The sequence below is a fragment of the Scylla paramamosain genome, chromosome 21, assembly GCF_035594125.1.
Source record: "Scylla paramamosain isolate STU-SP2022 chromosome 21, ASM3559412v1, whole genome shotgun sequence".
In the NCBI taxonomy this organism is placed as follows: domain Eukaryota; kingdom Metazoa; phylum Arthropoda; class Malacostraca; order Decapoda; family Portunidae; genus Scylla; species Scylla paramamosain.
The window spans coordinates 19,354,311-19,380,169 of record NC_087171.1 but is presented as its reverse complement, the minus strand read 5'-3'; the positions used below and the strand labels follow the sequence as shown (position 1 = coordinate 19,380,169).

The 25,859-nt window shown below is 36.1% G+C and overlaps 1 protein-coding gene across 5 annotated transcripts; it reads left to right on the top strand.

Moving 5' to 3' along the window:
• Positions 1-2,714: 2,714 nt before the first annotated feature.
• On the top strand, positions 2,715-24,416 carry LOC135111185 (peroxisomal targeting signal 1 receptor-like). 5 transcript variants are annotated; one of them, XR_010273606.1, is made up of 17 exons: positions 2,715-2,874; positions 5,541-5,691; positions 5,864-5,991; positions 6,387-6,512; positions 6,943-7,067; positions 7,424-7,553; positions 8,274-8,454; positions 9,463-9,564; positions 11,103-11,269; positions 11,720-11,934; positions 12,139-12,238; positions 13,103-13,194; positions 14,041-14,209; positions 14,318-14,475; positions 15,015-15,179; positions 16,231-16,403; positions 18,516-24,416. XR_010273606.1 is itself a non-coding variant. In XM_064024265.1 (16 exons), the coding sequence occupies exons 2-16, from the start codon at positions 5,556-5,558 to the stop codon at positions 16,277-16,279; spliced, it is 2,043 nt and encodes a 680-aa protein (XP_063880335.1). In that variant the 5' UTR covers positions 2,715-2,874; positions 5,546-5,555; the 3' UTR covers positions 16,280-24,416. The 5 variants fall into 5 exon arrangements, 4 of the variants coding, with proteins under 4 accessions (XP_063880335.1, XP_063880334.1, XP_063880337.1 ...); XM_064024265.1 differs by having other exon boundaries at positions 5,546-5,691; positions 16,231-24,416; XM_064024264.1 differs by having other exon boundaries at positions 16,231-24,416.
• The last annotated feature ends 1,443 nt before the right edge of the window (positions 24,417-25,859 follow it).

Sequence of the window (25,859 nt, the reverse complement as noted above, 5' to 3'; positions counted from 1 at the left end):
GTATTTTGAACCATGTAAGGAAAAAGGCGACATGAATCAGGAACAGATGGAGGCGTGAGTGACGGCAATACAATGTGAGACACGTGCTTGATGGAGGTGGTGTGAAAAAAAGGAACAACAGGATACAGATCTCATAAGCTTTCTTGGGTGGCACGCTAGAGGACGCTAGTCTATAGGGAAGTGATTTTCTCTCTCTCTCTCTCTCTCTCTCTCTCTCTCTCTCTCTCTCTCTCTCTAAGGATGTCGGGAAAAGGGGTTGTGGGTCATGGTGATGGTGGTAGTGGTGGTGGGCAGCTCCGGTGACGCCCTACACTCAGCCATCAATCAATCAGTGGGCCGCGCGTGCGATAAGGTTACAAGCAGCCCACTCTGGTAACACTGCGGCTGTACAAGTGCTGGCGTTTTCCTTGCCTCTCCCTACGCCCTCTAAGATTCAAGGGTATTTGTAACAGGATTACCCATGTCCAACTCTTGACTCTTTATCAGTAGTAGGTAAGATTGTATACTTCATTATCATCCACAATGCTGTCGTTCTTTTTTTTTTTCCTTCATTTTTTTTTTCAAGTTAACCAGTGAAGAGGGTGTACGTAGCAGTTATATTACATAAGGTTGGTTATAAAAATGTTAGATAAGAAGTAGCGGCAATAATAATTTGTACAATAAAGTATATGATGTAAGAAAAACATACGTTCCTTCCGTACGAGTGAGACTAGTGTGATTCTGTAGATTGACCAACTCTGCAGCATCCTAATTTTGATGCCCTTGTAGCTTTTTTATTACGTTATAATTTTCATCTGTTATGTAATCCTCCAGATCCTCTTATCCTTCCTAGATAGGGAGGACCGCACGCCTCTTCCACACAGGAGGACTGGTATTGGACTGCCATACAACAGTTGGAATTGCTCCTCCAGCTTTAGCAGCTCCTCGCTATTGTTACTTGACTAAATGGGCCGCCTTTCCACCCCTGAATCTCGCCACAACTTCCCTAAACTTGGCAAGAAAGGGTGCGTTTCCCCCCAGCGCTCGCCACACAGACATTGGAACAGTCGTTCATAGGAGGAAAAAGAGATATGCCACTTTTTAGAGCACTCGGGCAAGTAACTAAGTCGGATGTGAGGCAGCCATCACACGCCTCTCGGTGAAACTTTGAAATCTGTAACCGTCAAATCTATAACTTATCCAAAACTACTCAGTTTTGTTGAAATTATGTTTTATTTACTGTGAACCGTAGTGCGATCTTCCTAACACAATATTCTTGCATGTAACTTTTTAGTTATGACATTGGTGAATAGATATTGTCACTACAAGGGTTACATTATGTGTGCCAGAGTCAGCTACCCAAGTTGATTGCCCTAGGATAGTAGAATACTAAATACTCGTAAGCCTTAAACTATTTATATTTGTTCTCTGAAGTAAGTACTTAATCCAGTGAATGAAAGGTGTGCGTCAGTAACCACTTGTAAATTTAGATTCGAGAGATATAAAAATACTAGAACGCGCTCTTTATTCAATTCATGGCTATCGCGAGGCAGAAATTCAGAGTGGGGAAGTAGGAGTTAAAAGAAACGCAGGAAAGCAGTTGAGATTAATGAAGTAGATGTTATGAAGGTGTTATAAGGAAAAGGTTGAGGAAGGTGTTGAGAGGAAGGAAATAGCAGCTGGCCCAAAGTGTAACTCACCCATCGACTAACACAAGAAAGTTTCAAGAAAGTATTAATTTTCTCCTTTATTTGAAAAGATTTGATTCTGGTGATAGTAGTAGCTTAACAAGGATTCTGCTTCATCAAAGGTAAAGCATCTTTGAAAACCTAACTATGCATCTACTACTACTACTATTACTACTACTACTACTACTTCTACTAGTAATCACGAGAGCGTAATAAAGGGAGGAAGAGGCAATCCATTCCTGGCGATATCAAGAGTTGTCTGTCTGTCTGCCTATTTTATGTGATTTAGAAATGATAAAAGTAGATTAATAGTTTAATATCGGCTTTTTAGAAATCAGCTCCCCCTATTAGTATCTTTTGGAAACTTATTTTTTTTTTATTTTGATTAGAGATTGTTTCCCATATGTACCAGTAATAGGTAAGAACGCACAACCGAGAACTTACATCACACCTGCGTCAGTTGATTCGTGCACCACCATTGTTGTCAGGTAATCAGTGTGTCTGGGCTTAGTATCTTGTATAGTAAGAAAAGAAAATTAATAAATGTGGAAAATACGTAACAGGAGAGCTTATATAAGAGTAGTGACTATCTCGTTGCATCACTGGTAGTTTTGGTTAGTTTTCTAAGCCTAATGCCCCTCCCCCTCCGAGCAGCCCCCTCGCTATCCCAGCAGTGACACTCAAGATGCTCGTGTTGCCGTAATATAAAGACTGTGTACTCATTTGCAATTATCTATCAAAATGTTTTGTTAAGAAACTCTACAGGTAAATTCCTTGAATTGACATGCAGAGAAAAGAAGAAAAGAAGGAAAGAAAAAAAAAAAGCTCGACATCCCCGAAGGCAGGACTGCACGTCTGCCGGGCGGGTGTTGGAACGTCTGGCTCATCTTTAACTCTGGCAATATTTTGGTCTTGTAAATATGTTTCAGCATAAAAAAATGCCAAAGACTGATACTTCTATGTTTCAGGAAATATTCCCTGCCGTAGTGGCATAGCAGTTTGGATTATTTCGTAATTACTTCCAAGCGAGCGAGATCGTTTTTTTTTTCTCTCAGAGCATCACATCGTAAATAAATGGAGTGTTGTTTGGACTGACGGAGCGAAATTGTGTACTGCACCTAGCACTTCCCACTGCTTCCACCAATGAATAGAAGCTTTAAACAGCAGACAGTCGTCCACTAGTAATTGTGCGTCGTTCCATCTCAAGGTGAGGACGAAACGCTGTTGCTGAAGACTAATCACGCACACAGAGCAAGGGCAAAGGTAGATCTGCACATATCCGAGATTTCGAGGAATCATTGAGGAGTCAGTATTACTTGACTACACCTGTCAGCATTGCAGTGCCCAGGTATTGCTTCAGAGGAGTGATGCAGTGTTCCTTACAAACTGGTCTTTGTGGCAGTCACAGTCCAGCCTGCTGAAATGGAGGAGCGAGGGGACTGCGGACCTCCTCCCCGCATATTTTATTTCTTCAATAATATGTAACGTTTTGGTTACCCTCTGAAGGATACCCCAGCTTGATACATAGATACGTAGATATATGCTACAGATGAGGTGGCCAACACTGGTCAGTGTATTGGAAACAAGAAAAGGAAGAAAATACTATTACATGTATATATCTTTGTATCCTTAAAGCTTATACATGCTATGATGATACACATGAATCCTCTTCTGATCTAATATGTTACCCTTAAGACATGTGTCACCTGGTAAAGGTTTGTCAGGGTAACATGAATTGCTTACATAAGTTAAATTATGTAAGAGATCCAGTTTGAAAAGAATCCTGTGGAAATAATCTGCATTAGTGAGACCTGATCAGAAAATAAGATGCTTGACTTTAGTGCTTCTGCAGAGTTTTCAGCTGTTTAAATCAAATTGTGAAGCTTTCTTGATTATGTTTTGTCTAAATGTTGTATTCATTTATCAGAGTTAATGATGCTGTTAACTATGTAGTTCTGTTCAGACTGATTGTTTTGTTCTGGCCATTAAGTAAATTTATTCAAACTTAACCTTTTAATCTTGTGAGGCAAACATCTGAATCCTGCCAGGCAATTAAGCTCCACAAGGACCCAGTCGTGTGAATCGCTAACCCTCAGGGACACTTCCTTTACTCACTAAGATTATTATTAGGGCGGCATTTGGGATTTTCATGGCATTGTTATGACGTTTTGTTAGTGCAAGTCATCTGTGTACTGTTTTAAAAGTTTTCTGGAATTGAATGATACTGTAAGGAATATCAAACATAAAAGTGCATTAAGAATGTAAGTAGTAAATCTAGTAGCATGTGTACTGCAAAATAGTAGAAGCTATTTAGATACTTAAGAAAACAAAAAAAATAAATAATTAAACAATGGAATAAATAAAAGTGGGAACAAGTGCAAAAAAACAAATAAACAAATAAGAATTAAAGTCTTCACAGTGATGAGAAATTAAGTTGATTGTAAGTTTCTGACATTTACTGTGTCATAAGAAGAAGAAAAAAAAAAAAAAAAAAGCCAAACTTTTCCCATGAGAATCTCTAACACTTCCCTGCCAGGCTGAGGAGTTGTGCCTATTTCTATTCCTCCCTGCTCTGGGTAATGACTAGGAGAGGGGGCTCAAGACTAGCTGGAAAAAGGGATGCCTGGGAAGCTTATGTGCTCTCTTGGTGGGACGAGGATGGTGGAAGATGGCGAGGGAGGTGGCTGGTGGTACTCCAGCGGGCAGGCATCACCACTGTATAGTTTTCTGGTGAGGGAGATGGCCGACAGCACTCCACCAGGCAGGTGACAAGATGGCTGGCCACTACAAGGTGCACTTCCACTGGCTGCTGGCCACTACTGCGTCAACTTTCACTGGCTGCTGGCTGCTTGACTTTCCTGTGATGAGATAAGGCGTATTACACCAAGGCTAGTGCCTTAACCTTGTCAGTCTTGTGTATCACTGACAGTCAGTGCTCTGTCTCCTCTCCTGCCACTTACTGTCCTGCTGGAGTTGGTGAGCTCAGGATGAGGCTTTGCCCTCTTTCCTCCCAACATCTTATCAGATGGAAGGTAGCTTCTTTCTTGGTCATCTTTCCATGGCTAAACTAAGCCAAGCCTTAATCAATCTAGACAGACTCATGAGTCTTGAAGACATCATTAATGAAGATATTGTGTAGTAAACACATCTCTGCCTGTGCTTCACCTGACATGAGTTATGAGATGTTGAGAAATTAATTGCATTTTCACAGTGAAATGTTAACTTCATGTAAGTTCACCACTAAAGATAAGCACCCAAGGGATATATTAAGGCAAAAAATGCTGACCATAAATGAATGCCATGATAGAATATTAACAAGATATGAACATAGTTCACATTGTTTGACTTGTACTTATTGAAAACAACTGACTCTCTCTGTCTCTCATCATTGTCTTCCATGCTAGTAGTATTACATGTGATCCTTTCTTCTAGGCACTTAAATTCAACTTGTTAACAGCAAGGTTGAGATGGTTGGTGGAGACCATACAGGGCAGTGATACTTCCTCTAATGTTTATATTCTGTTAATAATATAATGAATTTTGATATGCCTATCAATTATGTCAACATTTCCATCCTTAACTTAATAGCCCTAAGTCATTAATTAATCTACTGAGATATCATGTGAGGGCAGATATTCTAGCTTACCATTCACTTATGATAATATCCATCAACACAATTTGATGATGGTAATGTATTTATTTTTATTTCCTTATTAATTTCATGATTTTTCTTCAAGTAACACTCAAAAAATGGAAATTTTCACCAAGAGAACTCAGTACAAATTTTGTATAAGGATGTTTATTGCTCTATAGAAAATAAATGCTTATTGGTCAGTTTATAATATTAACTGTTAGTTTCTCTCCTGAAATAAGGGCAGCTGGTGCAGCATGGCCCTACGCAACCTTGTGGATGCCCAGTGTGGGGAGGGCAATGCACTGCTCCGCCTCACCCAACATGTGACCCGAGACAAGGCATTGCTGGATGAGGGTCTGCGCTGGCCACAGGCCAGACCACCAACTGAAGGTATTGTTGTAAAGAAAGGAAGAGTAGCTAGATGGTATATACAAGCTGCAGGTATGTTATACAGGAATGTGTTAAATGAAAGTTCACTGAAGGATAAAAGAATGTATGATCTGTTTTATATAATATAAAACTAATATCATATCTCATTAACATGAGCACTTTAATTTTGCAGATGGGATATTTAAAAGCCAGTATGGGCCAACAACTGTGGGTGATCAGCTGGTTGAAGAGTTTATGTCTGAGACACAACAGGCTGCTGCTGCTGCACCTCAGGCCTTCAGAATGGACTCTCTTTTGCAGGTTATTTGAAATCTTTTATTACTTTTTGTAGTGTAAGTGAATAAAAAGCAGAATATAATCAGTTGATCATCACTGGCTTACAGTTTGTATTTTGCTGATATGTATGCCTTTAAATACCTACATAGGTGAGGGTGAATAACTTATTAAGGTTTACCGATAGAAGAGATATGGTAAACCTTACACCCACACCTTAGCGAAACCTATATCTTGTAGTTGAATCATAGGCATTATGCAGTGGTTAGTTTATGTCATAAACTTTGCATCCAGGATAATTGCAGAGGGTTATATGTAATTCACCATAAATGTACTTTATGAATATGAATGAAGATTTTGAAATGAACTGCATATAAGGTATTGCCGTAAGTTGAGATTTTTAAAATGTGTATTTTCCTTAGGAAATGAGGGAAATAGAAAGCATGCGTGCCAGATCAGGACCCATGCGAGGTCCGGGTATTGCAGACCTTGCCTCTGAAGCCAGTAACTGGGCCGAGGAGTACTTAGCTTCAGAGACACATGTCCAGGTAAGCTAAGTACCAAACATTCAAGGTAATAAATGCTGTTATCATGTTTAGGTGTTTATTTTTGCTCACTGAGTTTATGCTGATTATTGTATAGAGCTGAAGTAGCAAAGAAATATTTTTCAAGATATTACTTTTCAAACATATTAATGCTTTGCATCTTTGCTTTGAGTTAAAACTTAGAAAATGTTGTAAAATGCTTAGCTGTTAAACATTTGTCATATATTGTGTCTTTTGGGGATATATGATCAGTGTCCTAGTGGTCTTTGCAAGTTTTCCTGTATTTGCACAAAATTTGGGAGGTTTCACATTATGGTCTTTCAAGACTCACATTGCAAGGTTTTATGGTATGTATTAAAGGATAAATACATTTTGCTTTTCTCCATTTCTTGTAAAGAAAAAACAATGTATTTTATTTTTCTCTTTATTATAGGAAATGGGTCTTGGTGGAGACTGGACCAAAGAATTCCTGGACCAACAGCATGCCCTCACCTCTCCTGATATAATACCTGACAGCGACACAAGATGGACTCATGAGTATCTAAATGATAATGCCATGTGAGTTGAAATAACATGTTTTGCTGTCAGACTGCCTGGTGTATAAAAAGATGCATTCATAGCTTTAAAACTGTCCCTAGTTTAAAAAGAATTTTATATTTTTGTGTATTATCTATGTAAACTGATATTTCCATAAATAAGAATTCTAAGTCAGGAAGGCAGCAGAATATTCTGTTAAAAACAACAAAAAATTGTTCAAGAAGACAATTTCTGCAAATTTTTTGTAGGTACTCACTAAACCAAGTCAAGCTAGACCAAATTTGGTACAACCTATTCTGTAATTTAGTGTTACCAGGTGAGGCAAAGAGTCTCGGATTGGGCCACTCATGAAGATTTTATTGGGTGACTTCTTCCAGAGATGATACCCAGGGTTCTGAGTCCACAAAATGGCTTGAGGAGTATAATCCACAGGAAGACTCAGAGCTTGCCAAAACAGCTAATGAACTTCTGGGAACAGTGGATGACCCTAAATTCTCAAATTCAGAGGTAGTATTATGTAATTTTTTGTTTCTACTTTGATATACAGCTTAAAGCAAATAACTTGTGCTAATATTTCTGTAATCTTATGTCTAGTGAGATTCATTTATGTGTATGTATATGAAATTAAAGTTATTCATTTTTCCAATTAAAATGTTCAAATATAGTGAGCTTTATATATATATATATATATATATATATATATATATATATATATATATATATATATATATATATATATATATATATATATATATATATATATATAGTTTACTCAGTTACAAATATAGCTTCACAATGCCTTTGTTTTTATACATTTTTTTACCATTATGATTTCTGTTATACCAAATTTCATTGTATCTCATCTTTGTTCTGTGTGTTCATAAAAAGAATAATAAACAAGCAAATGATAAAACATATTAAGGTAAAATAAATTTTGACACATGAATTTGGTACATTGTAGGGATTCATCGCAGAACTGCAGTTATCCTTCTGTTTTGGTGACTTCTTAGTTTTGTAACAGGTAGTTTAATTAGGATATTCTCTCTCTCTCTCTCTCTCTCTCTCTCTCTCTCTCTCTCTCTCTCTCTCTCTCTCTCTCTCTCTCTCTCTCTCTCTCTCTCTCTCTCTCTCTCTCTCTCTCTCTCTCATGATAAGCATATTATATTTACAGTTGTCTTTGCAACCCATATCTTTTTTTTATATATATATTTAATTGTTGGATTCCAGTTCATGAAATTTATTAAAAAGTTGGGTGAAGGAACTAAGTCGGATAAGGATGGAAGTGAAGATTTACAAGCATCCAAAGGGAAAGTTGCCAGCAGCTTGGCAGAGTCCTGGAGCACTGAGTTCATGAAGGAGCAGCAGCAGCCACACCAGCGCTGGGGAGAAGAGTTTGTGAAACAGCTAGGTGAGTTGTAGCTCCTCTGTTGAATGTTAATGGAATGTTACATTGCTTCAAGAACAATATACGTACTTATTTCACAATAATTAGATATTTTTTTAAGACTCTCTCTCTCTCTCTCTCTCTCTCTCTCTCTCTCTCTCTCTCTCTCTCTCTCTCTCTCTCTCTCTCTCTCTCTCTCTCTCTCTCTCTCTCTCTCTCTCTCTCTCTCTCTCTCTCTCTCTCTCTCTCTCTCTCTCTTTTGCTATGATGCAGTATTAAAAGGAGAGGAGGAATGACAGCAGATTCAGACCTTTCAATAAAAGGGATATGCTTGTAGACCTAAAGCTCTGTGTTTATATGAAGTATTTAACTACTAGAAACATATTTCATTTTGTAATAAAATTTAGAAAGTAAAAAAGCAGACTTTAATGATTGATATATACTTTCTATATCAATATTCTTCTACTTTTCATGATTTACCATACTGTAAGTTTAAAAGAAATTTTTCGGCCACAAATTTAAATTATTTTCAGGTGCAGCCCTTGAAAAATTTAATTTTTTTCAATCTAATAATTTTTATCTACTAATAGACATGTGTTCGTTATGTAAAAAAGAGAAATTGTACCCATGTAAAATATTATTTTGAGCTGTTAGGAGTGGTCAGTAGATAATTTCTCCTTTTCCTTTCCTTTATTTATTTATTATTTTTACTACTTTTTGTGTGTGACTGACTTATGGTATTGTACTGCTATTATCTAGAATTTTTCCACTTCCTTGATCACCTCATCTTTATTTATATATTTATTTATTTATTTATATATATATATATATATATATATATATATATATATATATATATATATATATATATATATATATATATATATATATAATTTCATCAAGTTCATCTTTCATAGCATGCACTTTTTTTTTTTTTTTTTTTTTTTTTTTTTTTTTTCTATGCATGTCTTCATGTTTATATCCTTCTTTAGAGTTTCTTCAATCTGTTTCATGTTTTGTTGGATGAAGCAGCGAAGGAGGAAGAGCAGGAAAGGCAAAGAAGGATTGAAGTGTCTCTGAGAAAGAGAGAAGAGGAGGTTTGGAGGGCATTAACTCGGCACCTCCATGACCGTGGTAAGGAGGACAAGCAACACAAGTATGATGAAGTTGCACAATTTTGGTGCATTTTCAGTAGACCTGGAAAAAAGCCACAAGGAAAAGAAGGAAAATTGTTACTTAGTAGCCATCTGGAAAACCATTCCATAAGGAAGCAAGAGGAATTTAGAGCTGCTTGAAGAACTGCCTCTTTGTCACTTGGGCACAAATTGGAAAGCTCACCTACGCTCTACCAAAGTTTCACTATCAAACAGTATATGTGAGAGGTAGTTCTTGGAATATATGGAGGGCAAGTTACATACTACCTCCAATGACATTCAATACAAGTGGGCCTCTGCATGTCCTCACCAGCCTGCCTCGTTCATGTTCTTTGCCTCTTTCGCCTCTTTCACCTCTTTCTCACTGCATTGTTTTCCTTCTGGTACCTTGGATTATCAGTCTTACTGCTCATTGCATAAGGCAGTCTTCAAGTTGGGATTGAAGCACATTAGCCAATAATTTCCATCTGCTCTTTATTATTTTTTCAAGACATTTCTAATCCTGCTTCATCTGACTCCCTTGCAATACCAGATCTTAGCATTATTCTTCTCTCAGTCCATATGTATCACTCCACACATGTTCCTCATCCTTATTCACTTTCCTTTTCTCTCCTGCTCCCATGTTTCATATTTCAGCTTTATATATTGCAGTCAGAACTACTGCACCTTTATACAATCTTCTCTATTCGTTTATTTCAAGTGATCTACATCTGAACTCTTATAATTTTTTTCCACATATTTTTTGCTTCATTTTTTCACTTTTATTCCTCCATCCACAGCAGGATGAAAATCTAGACACAAAACCATCCATATGTTCAAGCAACTATCAGAAATTATACAAACCATTAGATCAGAAATATGTTATATAAGTGAAAAACTTTTGCGGCTCATTAATAGGAGTGAAAGAAGATTGACTGATAAAGAAAATAACTAAATCAAATGTAGGGGCCATAAGGTTGTTGAGAGGAAGGCTTTACATGGGATGAATGGACAGTGTGGTGAGTGACTGCACATCATTGGGCTGTATGGAGCAGTTGTGAATACCTGAATAGAACCTGACCTTAAGGGCCTTTGTGGGAAGTGTGTTTGCAGCTGAGCTGTTGACTGGATCAGTTACAAGAAAGAAGATGGGTGCAGCATGGCCAAACCAGTTCAGCTTTAGGCCTTATTGAGGGGAAACCCAGGTATTCTTATACTACTGAGCCTCACACAAATGTGTTTAATGAGGCAAATGTGTTTTCCCTCGCTCATTAAAGGCTCATGAGTTAAGATGGGCTGTAACATATGCTTACGAATTGTTTTTTGGTTGTGTGTCTGTTTGTGTGTGTGTGTGTGTATGTGTGTGTGTGTGTGTGTGTGAGCACAGATGACACCTTGTCTCACCTACTCCATTTGTGGGGGATGTTGAAATCTGTCAGTAATTTCTTTAATTTATTATGTATCATTGCTGTGATCCTGAGTCATGTGATTTTTTGTTATGTATTTTTATTCATTTATTTATTTGTTTATTTTATTCAGGACCACTAAGTGATGGGAATATTGATAGTGAAGCAATGACATCAGAACAGAAGGAAAGCTTCTGGGAGACATTGCAAGAAGAATGGGAGAAAATGGCCAGAGATGATGATTTGGTAGAACATCCTTGGCTCACAGACTTCAACTCCACAGCCTTTCAGCCTTATCAGGTTTGATAAAACTGCTGTATAAGTTTTATTTTTAAGGTGAAATTAAGAAAGTTTTAGGTTTTCTGAAGATAGTGCAGGGGTAAGTATTACTAAATTCAAATCATAAATGAGAAGCTCCTTGAAGCAAATATCTGCTGTATATTCTTATTTATATTCAGTGTTAGGGATCCATGCCATATGATTATCATATATCACTTGACTACTTGTATCAAAAATGTGTGTGTGTGTGTGTGTGTGTGTGTGTCTTTATATATATATATATATATATATATATATATATATATATATATATATATATATATATATATATATATATATATATATATATATATATATATATATATATATATAATTTTTTATTTATTTATTTTTTATTTATTTATTTATTTATTTATTTATTTATTTATTTATTTATTTTTTATTTATTCATTTATTTTTTTGTTCAAATAGGATTATCAGTTTGAGGAGGATAATCCTCTGAAAGACCACCCCGACCCACTAAGTGAAGGCAAGCGGTGTCTAGAAGCAGGAGACCTTCCTTCCTCAGTGCTGTTGTTTGAAGCTGCTGCACAGCTAAACCCAGAGAACCCAGAAGCTTGGCTGCTGCTTGGCATGACACATGCTGAAAATGAACAGGACCCATCAGCAATTGCAGCTCTCAGGAGGTATGCTTTTATTTTATAAAGTGAATATAGGACCCACCATAAATGACTTATTTGTAGATAGAACAACATTATTGCAATTGGACACATTTGTAGGTTAATTGACAACTACCAATTATTTTCTTGAATTATATTGGAAATTAAATAAAAGTTTAACAAGATAAAAATCATTCATATTTTATTGATAAACAGTATCTATTTTTGCAGGTGTGTTGAAATAGATTCCAATAACCATGTGGCTTGGATGGCTTTAGCAGCATCATATACAAATGAATCCTACCAAACTCTTGCTTGTAATTCATTAAAGGTTAGTAACTTGCTTGTGTTCAGGTTGAGAATGCCTTGTTCAGATTACTTAGGATTCAAAGTATTCAAGATTTTGGATTTTCCAGATACGATAAGGTAAGCACAGCTCTTAGGAGCAGGCATCAGGTATATAGATAAGTATACAGGTAAAAATGGTGATTATTGTTAGTGAAGAATGACAAAAAAGATGGAGTTCAGTGTATTTTCAGTGCATGCTTTTTTTGTATTTAGGAAGAATGCATATCATACATTGTTATGAATACAGGTGAGAAGGATAACACATATGAGATTATAGATGCCATCTAGGTTTTTCTGTAATGTCAGTTAAGGTGCTTCTGAACTGAGAATCATACAGAGCTAAGTATAGTCATGATACTAGATTACAGAGATACCTGCAGGTTACAACATTTTTACATGAAGAAAATGTGCTTTCCTGCATCAAATTACACCAGGTTACATTTATATATGACTCATAGATGCCCTGTCCAGGTGACAACAGACATTTGCTCATATTTGCATGCTTTGAAATATACTATTTACCTTGAAATGTTTCCCGAATACTACTTATTTGGAAGATGCTTATTGAAAACTCAGAAGTTTGAGCCATAACAATTTCATTGATATGTTAATTGTTTCATGATAGGTTTTTATGGATATTGTGCTCAGATTTGTTGTACATGTAGTTATGTTTATCTTTTGTTTCATTTCACCAAGTTTACTCATTGATATTCATGGGTTATGGAGGGATTTTAAATATTAACTGTGATTTTATGTCCATTTTAAATTAACATTAACTGTCAATGGAAGGGTTTCATGAAAGAAGCAGCTTAAATAAAGCAATTATTGCATGGACTTCTCTTTCCAGGAGTGGATCAGGGTTAACCCAGAATACAGTCATCTTGTTAGAGGTGAAGAAACCAGGAAACCACAGATGATGGCCACTACATTAGCTTCCAGGTAACAATTTTTGCAGTTTTCAGTGTTTTAGAATACATTACCCCCTGAGCTTCATTGTATCCAAGTTTCATGATCCTCAAATTTCATGCTGAGTCCTAAATTCTTTTCATCCCAACTTTCCCTCATTATTTCCTCGCCTTTTGCACTTTCGTCACCTACGGGCCAAGCATTCCTACCATTACCATCAAACTAAAGGTAAATACGTGCGTATTTATGTGTATTTATACATATTGTATGCATATTTTCATATACAGTTCACATACCTGAACATACAAATTCCTTATGTGGATATATGACTTGCTAGCCACAACACTAGTTATGCCGGCTTGCACGTAAGAGTGGGAAGAGAAGGCTGGTGATGGCATTGCCATATTGCAAAAAAACATAAACAAGTGTGAGATATCTCACTACTGTGGCAGATGTGATGGTGCTGCATTGCTTGATGTGAGAACAAAATGCAGACACTCACAGTTTTAGATGCAATGGCACTGCACAACTGCATCATGCCAGATGTGAGGACAAAACACACACACACACACACACACAGAGTTTTTAGATGTAGTGGCACTACATCATCACACCACTAAATTACACTGGATGTGAGGACAAAACAAACACACACATTTACACAAGTCATGGGACCAGAATAAGTAAGCATTTTTCATGTATTTTCAATACCCTGAGTTTCATAATCCTCACATTTAGTGCTATTCCTTAAGAAGAAAGCAATTGCAAAACTTCAGAAGATACTGTAGATTTTGTTTTTATATGAATAAGGATTCATTAACTTCTTCAAGGAAACTATGAAGTGAAAACTAAAGATTCACATTGTACTGACATTTTCAGACAACTAATACAGGAAGTGCAAGATTTGTACATTAGTGCAGCCAACCAGCGCCCAAGTGAGAACATTGACCCTGATGTGCAGTGCGGCTTAGGAGTCTTGTTTAACCTGACGGGAGAATATGAGAAGGCTGTAGACTGTTTCCATGCTGCTCTGAGTGTTCGGCCAAAGGTAAAGTGTAAAGTTGATTTTTTGTCACTACTTAAATCTGTGCAGAATTTATTTTTTTCACATTTTGTTTCATGTGAATTTTCAAAACAAATAATTTTCTCATTTCAGGATGCTAAATTGTGGAACAAACTGGGAGCAACTTTAGCAAATAGTGAACGATCAGAGGAAGCCATTGATGCCTACCGCAATGCTCTAGAAATATCTCCAGGTTATATTAGGTGCCGGTATAACCTTGGAATATCCTGCATTAATTTAGGAGCCCATAGGTAATAGTTCTGTTTGTTTTGTGTATGCTGTTTTTTAGACACTCACAAGTGGGTTTCACAGACATGGTGATGGAACATCAGCCACAATTCATATGAAAGTAATTTATTGTGTACTAGACCAGTTATAATGCAGAACAAATTGTGGTTGGGTCAGAAGTTTTACAATAAAGTGTTGTGTTTTGGTGTAAAAAGATAAGCATTGCAACCAGTAACCAGTATATCATGCAACATGATGCTGACAATCCTCACATCTGATTTGAATATGTATGAAAATGCTTGCAAACCTTGTGCCTGTGCTTCTGACCACCAGAATAAAAGGACATCAACCATACCAAACTTGAATCAATCTTGTAAACACACACACACACACACACACACACACACACACACACACACACACACACACACACACACACACACACACACACACACACACACACACACACACACACACACACACACACACACACACACACATTTTGACATACAGATTTGTATGAAATGCTCATCTGTTTTATTCAAATTAACTTATATTTCAGGGAGGCAATGGAACACTTCTTAGAAGCCCTGAATATGCAAGCAGCAGGCCGAGGACTTGGAGGCAAAGAATCATCCAAGGCTGTGTCTGACAACATTTGGACAACACTTAGAGTCTGTCTTTCTCAACTAGATGCTGTGCATCTCATGGATGCTGTCCATAACAGGTATTATGTCTATCTTTTTGTAGGCTTTGATAAAACATCTGATGAATGATGGAATTACATGGATATGGAGAATTTGTAGTATTTCAATTCCCCAGCAGTATTTAGAAGTGGTGATCCCACCATGATGTAATTACTGTTGGATTTTATAATATAGCCATGAGAACTTCATTCCATATATATATATATATATATATATATATATATATATATATATATATATATATATATATATATATATATATATCATGAAATTTCTAAGTATATTATGAGTATATGAAATATTTTGGGGAAATGGACCAAATTCAACAGATTTCTGCATTATAAACTTTTAGTTTAGTTATCATACATTTTAGCACGCAAGACAACTTTACATGAATCTCCGAAAGCTAGGGACCATTTAAAATACCAGACAAGATGCAATGCTGCGTCATTTCTTGAGACTACTGCTGTTTTGAATAATTTCTTAGGTCTTCTTTTCTTTATATGTTTCCTTTTTCTTCCTTTACTTATTTTAGATACTTATTTATTGTGTATTACTGAATTTACCCTTTCCTCACTTACATTCATTCACCCACTTGTGTCTCCAATATAATTGATTTATTTTCTTGTAGCATCAGCAGTGGGGCTGTGTTTTGGATGTTGGAAAATATGTCATATCAACTTATTATCATAGAAATATGGTTAAGATCTATTAACTGGACAAGAAAATCACAGACTATGGTGAAATCATTCATTTAGTTAGATTCCATTCATGCAGTCTAATCTAACTTGTATTCCAGCCTGGTTGACTGAGCAGCTGATATTTGTCAATCCAGTTTCATTTTTTGGGTGATGAATAAGTTGTTCTTGAAAGGTATAGCCCTAATAGCACAAAGATCTTGTATTCCAGGAAAGGAAATTGCATGTCACAAATTCAGAAGATAAGAAAATGAATGAATTGGATTTCTGGGTGTTTGCCTCAAAGCATATGCCACAGTTTTATCTTTTCAAGTTTAATATTTGCTCAGAATTTGTAATATGACGTAAAACTAAATAAAGCGTTTGTTTCCAGAGATCTGGCAAGATTGAATGCTGAATTTAGTGAGAGAGACACAAGTTGACTTGGGCAGAATCCATTATTGCAATGGGCTATCCCTCCTCCCCACCGCTCTTTGCTGTGTGATGGGCTCCAAAAATGCCCAGCATCTGCTCTCTCGGGAAGATGTGCATTAGATGATTTGCCATGTGAGTGTGTATTGGATATTTTACATTAAAATATATAGTCTTCTTGCTATTTTTAGTAAGAAATGGGTTTGTCCCATAATGTGTTGTGATTGAATAGTTCTATTTTTTAATATATATCTTTGATTATATACTATATAGATGAAATTTATATCCCAGGATGATTAAATAACTAAATACAGAAAATTAATTATGACTTACATTGGACACGCTACAAGCAAACATGTAGACAGAATTCACATTTTGACACTAAGGTTTCCACATTAATGATTGTTATGAGACCAGTTTACAAATCCCTATGTCTGGTTTAAACTATATATTGAAGTTGAAATTTTATGTAGGCATTTCATATCTGCACATTTTCATATTTAGTTTTGAGTGTTTATTTGAGTTCAAATTTTTATAATTGTAGTTAGCAGTTACATGAAATGAATTCTGTCATTATCATATGAGCAGTAACAATAGCAATAGTGACAGTGTAACATCTTTTCTATGCAAAACAGTGTTGGGTGCCAGATTCAAGAGGAAAACATATTTAAAGGAAAAATAAAATAAAGTGGCCTCACATATGTTTATTGACACACACTGTACATGTTTGGTAGTTTCATAAGACCTTTAGTCAAGACCATCACTAAGTTTCTGGTGAATTTGGAGATGTGGGATCCAAACTCCAGCTTCCCTTCCCTTTATGTGTTGGAGCACAGACTGATGGTTACACAATGATGGGAGGGGGATAAAATAACTTTCCAATATTTTGTGGATCTTTTCTGTTTTGGTGACAAATCATGTGCAATTAAAAGGTTGAATGCAAGTACTTAAAATTATAATTTTTTATCATTATCACCATCATCATTAAAATCATCATCATCATCATCATCATCATCATCATCATCATCATCATCATCATCATCATGTCCTCTTATTACCACCTCCACTACCATTACTACCATTGCAGCAATGTAATATGTTAGACCTCATTGTGGTGGTGAAATAGAAAAGGTCATTGTATCCAGATTTTGGCATTTCTAGTTTTACATTTAGATCATACATACTGTGTGTTTGGAAATTGTTACATTATTAGTATTAGATTTATTAGTTTGTTTACTAGTTTGAAGATGCCTTTTACTGCTATATTTAAAGTGGAGGTGAGGAGCAGAGTGGTGGTAGTGATGGTTATTGATTACAACACAGTTGTGGTATACAATCTTTCACATATTTTAAACCTTAATGTAATTTGGCAGTCACTATTCATATCTACCTAATGTAGTGAGTTACTTTCTTCATCCTGCATTATGTTGAAATTCTGTACTTGTTAATGTAGCACATTACCTCTGTATGAAGTATGTCCATTGCAATATCACATATAATAGATGGGTACATAGTAATGAAGGTGAAATAACTGGAGCCATAGTTGGACTTGACTTAAAAATACTGTATTAAATATGTATGTAATTGTCAATTATTACATTGTTTCCATTTTTATTGAAATATTCAAAAGCAGAACTAAAATTTGCAATTAGGAATACTTTAGAGATTGACAATCCAGGGATTTAAAGTGCCTTAATACAGTCACTCAAGATTATTTTGTCAACCTCCACAAAAAGTAATTTGAAGAAAAATATATATATGTAGTTATGAGTAGTCATAAAGCTGTTTTTCATGTACTTACTGATATGTTTGAAATATTTTACAAGTTGTGCATTCATTCATGAGTTTAGGAGTTATTGCCACTTCATATAGCATCATTAGTCTTTTAATATATTTAAACCTTTAGGCTTCTTGAATCATTAACACAGTAATTTCTTGCAAATGGCACCAAATCTATTGTGTGATTTAAAATTTCATTTATTGTAGTGTCTGCTAGCACTGCATTAGTGTTATTGTTTGCTTCAGCCATGTTTATTATAAGTAACTCTCAGTTGATCCATCACTTGTTTCAACACCCAACAGCCTTGAATCTTCATAAATTTCCACAACTGGCTGAGTCTTCATTGCTACTCTTGCTAAATTTATCTGTGATATTTATTTCCTAACTGCATTAAATTCTTCAGTTATCTCACTTCTAAGGTGGAACACACTTAAACTCACTTCTCCTCACTCCCTTTCCTCTTGCAGAGATCTTCATAGTTGGGAATTTCAATGTTCACCACCAGCTATGGCTAATTGGCTATCATCGTCTTTCATTGACCAACATGGTAAACAAGACCTCAACTTTGCCATTGTACATGACCCATAGCAAATGGTGCAGCTCCATACCTGTATTTAAGATCTACTTGGAGATATACTGAATGACTTTGACATCTTCCTACCTCAAACTCTTTAACTTTTTATATCAAATTGTTCTCTCTGTTGGACTCCTCTGATCATAACCTTATTTTCACATCTTGTCCTATTACTCCTGTACAATATATGGATCCATCATAGTGGAGGTGCTTGTAGCATTATTACTCTGCTAAGTAGGAAGACGAAGTGGTAATACTCAGACTTTCCACGAAATCTTGTTAAAGATCCACCTCCTTGTGCTAAGCACGTAAAAGGTGATTATGTCTGGCTTGGAAGTATTCATTTGACATTTCCTCTTACCCAAAAGCTGATAAACCTTATTTCAGCTTATTTTCATCTTGTCTAGGATAGTGAGGCAGCTCACAGTCAGTACCTTATCCTTCCATCTCATGAAACTCAGAACCTTTAAATTTCTGCCTGAGATCATGGCCAGTCTTTTGTATAACTTGCCAAAAATCTGTTTTTGAGAAATCTCAAAATCTTATCAGATCTTAGGTCTCTGTCACATGAACCACTGATGGCTGCCACTGGTTACCCCAGTGTGAAAACATCAGGTAACTGCAAGCAATAAATAACTGCATACTACCATTGGCAGTGGTTACCTGCTCACACCACTGGGGTGGCCATACATGAGAGGCTCCATTGTAAAGTATGGGAGGTAACTAGTGGCAGCCACTGGTGGTGTGAAAGGGGCATAACTCTCCTTGTGACTCTTAGTGTTAAGCCAAAACTACTTTATTTTCTTCATCTGCTCCCTCACCTCTTATTTCACTCAGATTCCATCTTTGCTCTCTCTTCTATTCTATTTCTAAAGCCGATCTTTTTCCTGAGACCTTTGTTGAAAACTCAACATTGCATGATTCTAGACTTGTTCCTTCCTCACCCTCTCCTGGTGATGGTGAATACCTGTTATTAAAATTCTTCTTGATCTTGATTTTTGAAAGGTTATTGTCAGAACTTATTAGTCTATATAACTGTTTCTGTGCTGTGCTGTGTCCTATCTATTCTTATGTTTATGACTCTACCTTGTATTTCTCACTGTCATTTAGTAAATGACCAACTCAAAAGTAATGAAACGATTCATTGAGAAAAACCACAGGTAGTCTAACATCTGATCTAACTTTGTGTAGATCAGTGTCTCATTATTCAATTATTTTATTTACTGTATCCACTTAATGTTGTAGATGATGGGGAGTGTGGTAAACTAGTGGTTGTCACCAGGCGGTATCACCAGGTATGTCTTCACACAGGAACAATATCAAATATGCATACAGTGTCATTCTATACACATAAATATGCAATGAGCTTATATTTTTCTTCACAGTTCCTTTCAATTAGTAACACAGGTAAAATTGAACTGTATTCATGAACAAAAGTATTTAAGATGATTTTCTAGTGAATTGGCATTTAGATTTCTTTGGACATCTTGAGATTTCCAAAAAAGTGCACCACTGATTGGAAGCTTATTAATGTAGACAACAGTAAAAATGAAGACAACACATCTGCCACTTAAAGCTCCAAATTACATAGATCAACTTCCTAGTATATAGAAACAACAATTTTGATTGAAAATAGGTAACTTGAGTGTCCTGGGAAGAATAATGCTGTATATCTAAAACAAACATCTGACTGGCTCACCTTAGTTGAAGTTATCAAACACCTAGTTGGACAACCAGTTAATTCCTGCTGCATTGTCCATGCCAGTACTCCTTGAACCTGTGGCTCCCTGTATTTCTCTTCCATTATGCCAAAGCAGTCCTGAGAAATGTTTGTTTTGGTGTCTGATTACTTTGCTATGTCACTCGCTTCCTGAAAGAGATGCTAAAATCTCCACCAAAATAATTATATCTATACATCACAATGTTACTGAGTGTGTTATGTCATACTGTAATACAGTCTAATTTTTTATCTTTTTCATTGTCCAAATCAATAAATTTTAGACTTGTATTATGCCATATTTAAAATATTGATGACAGTATTACTAGATAATCACAAAAATATTTATTTTGACCAGCTTCTCTCAAAATTATTCATACAAGATATTCAAAAGTCAATGCAAAATTTTGAAAGTATCATAATGATCAACATACTATACATCTGTATGCACATGGGATTTACAATAAAAATATTTTAGCTCACGTCACTAGTGGACATGCAGTATCAACGACATCCGGTGCATTAATTCTGAAAACTCCCCATTATCCTCTCTTCTTCATTGATACTCAATTCTCATCTTCCTCTAGGCAGTGCCCTGTTGCCCCTTCAGGTCTTTCTTGCATGTATCATTTGTAGACAGACTTGTCGAGGTTTTTATGCTACAGCTTCCTCATTTTGTAGAGGTTCATCCCCTTCTTTTAAAAGTGTCCGACTTAAGGTGGCATTACACAGAGAAAATCTCTTCCAGCATGTTGGCCATTTTGTTGGCAGTTGGGGAAAATGAGCAGCAAGCAACATCTTGTTGCTTGTTTTCTATTGTCAGGAAGAATAGAAAATGGTCGTGTTGTTGGGCATGTTGGGAGCATTTGAGTCAAATGACTATTGTGTTACAAGCTATAAATGTAAACCAAATATAAACTATTGTACTTTATGAGACAAATTGTCATCTACAAAATTTAAAAAAAACTGAAGTACATGTGCAATTGTGTGATTGTGATTTGATTGTGTGGTGTGTGAAATCATTTATAGCACTTATTTGACAACTGCAGCTGGCAAGATAAACAATGTGTCGTGATGGAGTCCCGTGCTAAGTTTTGCTGGAGTGTGAAAGTTCAACACAAATTAATTGAGCTATAGTGGATTCAGACTATTAATTGGTACTTGGGGTGTTGGCTATACCTGCTTATGCTGTTGCCACCTGACTCTGAGTGACCTGACCAGTCCTGACCATGGCCAGCAGGGCACAGCATGAGGAGACAGCCTATATACATAGCCAAGAGGGGCGAAGGACTTACAGCGTCATTCTTCCATCATCAAATCAAAAGCCATTCAAAAAAACATGGAGTTGTATGTAATAACATATAATTTTGGAATAATTAAGGCAAAATAAAGTGGCTGAAGAGATGCTGGTTGGGGGTTTCTTGTTGTTGGAATGATGAGGCATCAACACAGTGGTCCTGTCCCTGTGTGATGCCAAACTTGTTGGGTTCACAGTATCACCTGCAAAACTGGCCAACATGTTGAGAGAAATTTGCCCTGTGTGACATTGCCTTTTAACCAGTATCCGACCTAAAGGGGTCCAACTTTGTGAGGTTTCACTGTACTTTCTTAAAGGGGGCTGCATTTGTTTAGCCTTTTGCTTAAGACTGCTCAGAGTTTTCATTATTATTTTATTTTATTTTATTTTATTTTATTTATTTATTTATTTTTATTTTATTTTATTTTATTTATTTATTTATTTTTTTTTTTTTGCACAATGAGTGTGGTAGTCTGCTAGCTATGGCTTTTCCAACAGGAAAACTCTTCTTAGGAGGTAACAATGAAGAAGGTCCCCCATCTTTGTATTTCTATACACATGATCAAACTTTCTACTTTGTATCATAAATAAACCTTTTCAAAGTATATCTTTTCCTCGTATATGGTTCCCATCTTGTCCTTATCTTTCCCTCATCTTTCTACTCAAATTATTTAATTTGTGCCATCCATTAAATCACACAGTACACAAAACTCATACTTTCTTATTCATCTTTGTACTTCAGGTATTCTCATTACAATACATTTTTTAGATATCAAGTGCAGTTGAATTCATTTTCATTTTTCTAATTCAGTGTTTATACATTGTAAGTAATCTTGATTACAATATTGTTACTGTTATTCATTGACTTTATCCATATTATTAAGTTACTGATACATCTATATTACAGAGAATGATTAATTGTTTAGTAATGAGAAACTGGTCAAGATGCTTCATAAAACAGAAAGAGTCTACCTAAGGATTCAGAGAAAGTGATTATGTATGAATTAAATCAAAAGAAGACAAACTAAATACTGAATCCGGCAAAAAAAAATAGAAAAGAAAAGAAAACTGAAAGAGGCAGCAGTTGGCTATGAAGCAACAAATAAAAAAAAAAAAAAGAGTTCAAGGTATTGTTGACCTTGATATGCAGCTAAAGGTAGAGGTGGTGGTATACATGTAATGAAGGATTATGCTTTATATTGAAAACAGGGTGCTTTAGAATATTTTGTTTTTAAGTCACTGTGGAAGATATGTTAGGGGAACTGTGTATCAGTTGTTATTTGAATTCTGGGTAACTCCAAAAATAAGTATTGCAATAAGATTTCCAGTACTAGAATAATAGTTCTAGTACAGGGACTGGAGAATTTTGAAAATGTATATTCATACATTTTTAGAATTTCATCTAGTTTTCAAATCATGAGCATGAATCAAACACAAGTAGTCACATATATTATATACATCTTGTAATTTCATTTACCTATAAGTTTGAAAGCAGGCTTTACTAGTAAATGCCTTTATTTTAAAATGTTGCCACATATAATTTTTAGTTTTTATGTATGTGAATATTTTTAGACAATACTTTATTATAGTTTTTTTATATGGTTGGTGTTATGGATTTATTTTATTAAAGTCTGTATCAGTATCATTGTTTCTAATTGCAAATGTAGCCGGAAAACTGTCTGTACAAGTACAATTTTCAGTACTTACATCATCCAGGTGATGTGCATATTTTTTTTATTTAATTTATTTGATCATTTCATTTATTTACATGTTTATTTTTATGACATTCATGCCCCTTTTTCATCCATTTCTGGGCTACTTTCCATGTGTTTATTCAAGATAAGCTACCTTGCACAGCATAAAACACCATCACAGGGATCACTTCACAGCAAAAGATATTGGATGTATTTCATTGTATTCTTGAAAATTTTATATAATCAGTTACATTTGTTTTTTTATAATTTGATCATATTTTGTAAGTCTCACATGATAGATATCAGTATGTCTTCCCTGATGATCCCTTACAATTCATGACTTTGTTTGACTGTAACATATTTGTAGTCAGATAGTTCTGAGGCTTTTTAGGTTCTAGTTTGACCAGAATTAATTATACACCTAGGAGTTGTGTTAAAGTGCCATCTAGTAACACTAGGATAAGGTTGGGAGGCAAGCTTTAGGCGCAGGACTCAGGTGATGCATGTATCCTTTGCTAATTTAATGATGGAAAGAGTTTTCGCGATGTGGTGTCATATTTTAGGGGGATTTTTTTGAGTGTTTGTATGTGAGTCATAAACACGTGATATGTTGGCTAGTGAGGTCCATGCTGTGATACTGGCAGGATTTTTCTTCTTTATTTAATACTTTATTTTTATCGTAGAAAAATTTTATTTGCTCAATCTCTGTGCATACCTAACTAGTATCTTTTCTTAAAAAAAGAATCAGAATTTTCAAAATCATATAATAATTGTGGAAGTCTGTAAATCTGAAGCTGTTGGCAAGTTTCTTGTGTAAGGCTAGCTTGAAGGCAAGTGTGTTCAGAGGTACAGAGCAGGAGTGCAAGTGGTGAAGTGTGTGGAAATACTGGAGAGCATGTGTCTTTCTTAGCGCGAGAGAATGTAAATATTTTATAGTCATCAGTTGTTATCCTGGGTTTGGTTTCCAAATAGTGTATGTATGTAATGTATACAAAATAAAGTAAAGCCCTTGGGGACTTAGGAAACAGTTTTGGAAGAATGGATGGTGTTACCTGTTTTGCCAAAATAAATCTAATATGTGGGTTCCTTATTTGTTTTACTTCAACTAAAGAAACATTTGCAGTTTTATTTGCTTCATGATCGACATCAACAGCACCATGATACTACCGACCAGTAAGTTTACTGTCAGTACTCTGTAGTACAAAAGTGCTCACAAACAGTATAGCGTTCTGGAAACAGATGTGAAAATTTATATGATGTTATTTCCTATTGGGTGACGTCTGTAAAGGAACCACAGCACGCAAACCTACAAAAGGTGAAAATGATCGTCCACGTGATCTTGTAGTTAGCGCAACGTCACGAACACTACATAGTCCTTGAAGACGCAAGGAGTGAAATGCACTCCTCACACATACACACAAAAAAGAAGAAAAAAATCCCAGTTCCGGCACGTGGCACGGAGTTCAAAAGGGAAGTGGTGAGAAGGGTGAGGGAGCGGCCGCGGGACAGGTGTTGCCAGCTGGGGGACGCGACAGGTGGTGGGAACAGCACGTGTGGCGTGCGGAAGAGGGAAGGGAAGCTGGGTATCCATTACCCTCTTCCCTTTTCCCTTCCCTTCCGACACACATCCTGCCCCACATCTCTTCTAGTCATTGATGCCTCGCTCGTAGTCTACATAATCTGCTCTGTAGATGCATTATTATTATTATTATTATTATTATTATTATTATTATTATTATTATTATTATTATTATTGTTGTTGTTGTTGTTGTTGTTGTTGTTGATGTATCATCATCAGCGTCATTTGATTTTCAACTAGTAATTCAGAAATAAGGATCCTAAGGGTAGTACAGCAATTAACCTGATAGTGTTCGGATCACTGATTTTAATGCAGTGGCATGAAATGTATCATATGTATGTATGGAGGACCCTTATAATATAGGAACACTAGCTAAAATGTGACACTGCTTAAAGGTTGTAGTCAGTATTTTAATATGGTTTGACTATGATCTGCATTATACAAAAGATTACAGAGGACAACAGACACCAATAGACCCTGCCTTCTCTTCGAGAGAGAGAGAGAGAGAGAGAGAGAGAGAGAGAGAGAGAGAGAGAGAGAGAGAGAGAGAGAGAGAGATTCTATGGTTGTGAAGATGAAGCCGAAAAGGGAACATGCTGCAGTAGGCGGGCAGAGTCAGGCGGGTGGTGGTAGGTGGTGAGGGTTTTCTGGACTGGACAGCAGATGGTAGCCGGGCGGCGATCTGAATGACTCCCGCCAACCAACTGTTCCTGCCCACCGGGGAGACTTCCATGGCCCCTCCCTCCATCCATGTAGCGGCAGTCCTTCCATTACTTCACATGCCGCTCCTTTCTTTCCATTCCTTTTCCTTCTCCACCGTCCTTTTGCTCTTAACGTCGGTTAGGCACGTGAGTTATATCCAGCCTTCCCCCCCCCCCTCTTTCATTCTCTCAGCTGGGTGTTTTTCGTTTGATACAAGGTTCTTCATCCGTGGAGATCAAACGAGGAAT

What these genes read in the sequence shown, in the direction of transcription:
- LOC135111185 (XM_064024265.1), top strand. Translation starts at nt 5,556, where the DNA reads ATGGCCCTACGCAACCTTGTGGATGCCCAGTGTGGGGAGGGCAATGCA. An exon ending in CTTCAGAGACACATGTCCAG is followed by an intron (nt 6,513 to 6,942) that starts GTAAGCTAAGTA and finishes TCTTTATTATAG; the next exon opens with GAAATGGGTCTTGGTGGAGA. An exon ending in TTGCTTGTAATTCATTAAAG is followed by an intron (nt 12,239 to 13,102) that starts GTTAGTAACTTG and finishes TTCTCTTTCCAG; the next exon opens with GAGTGGATCAGGGTTAACCC.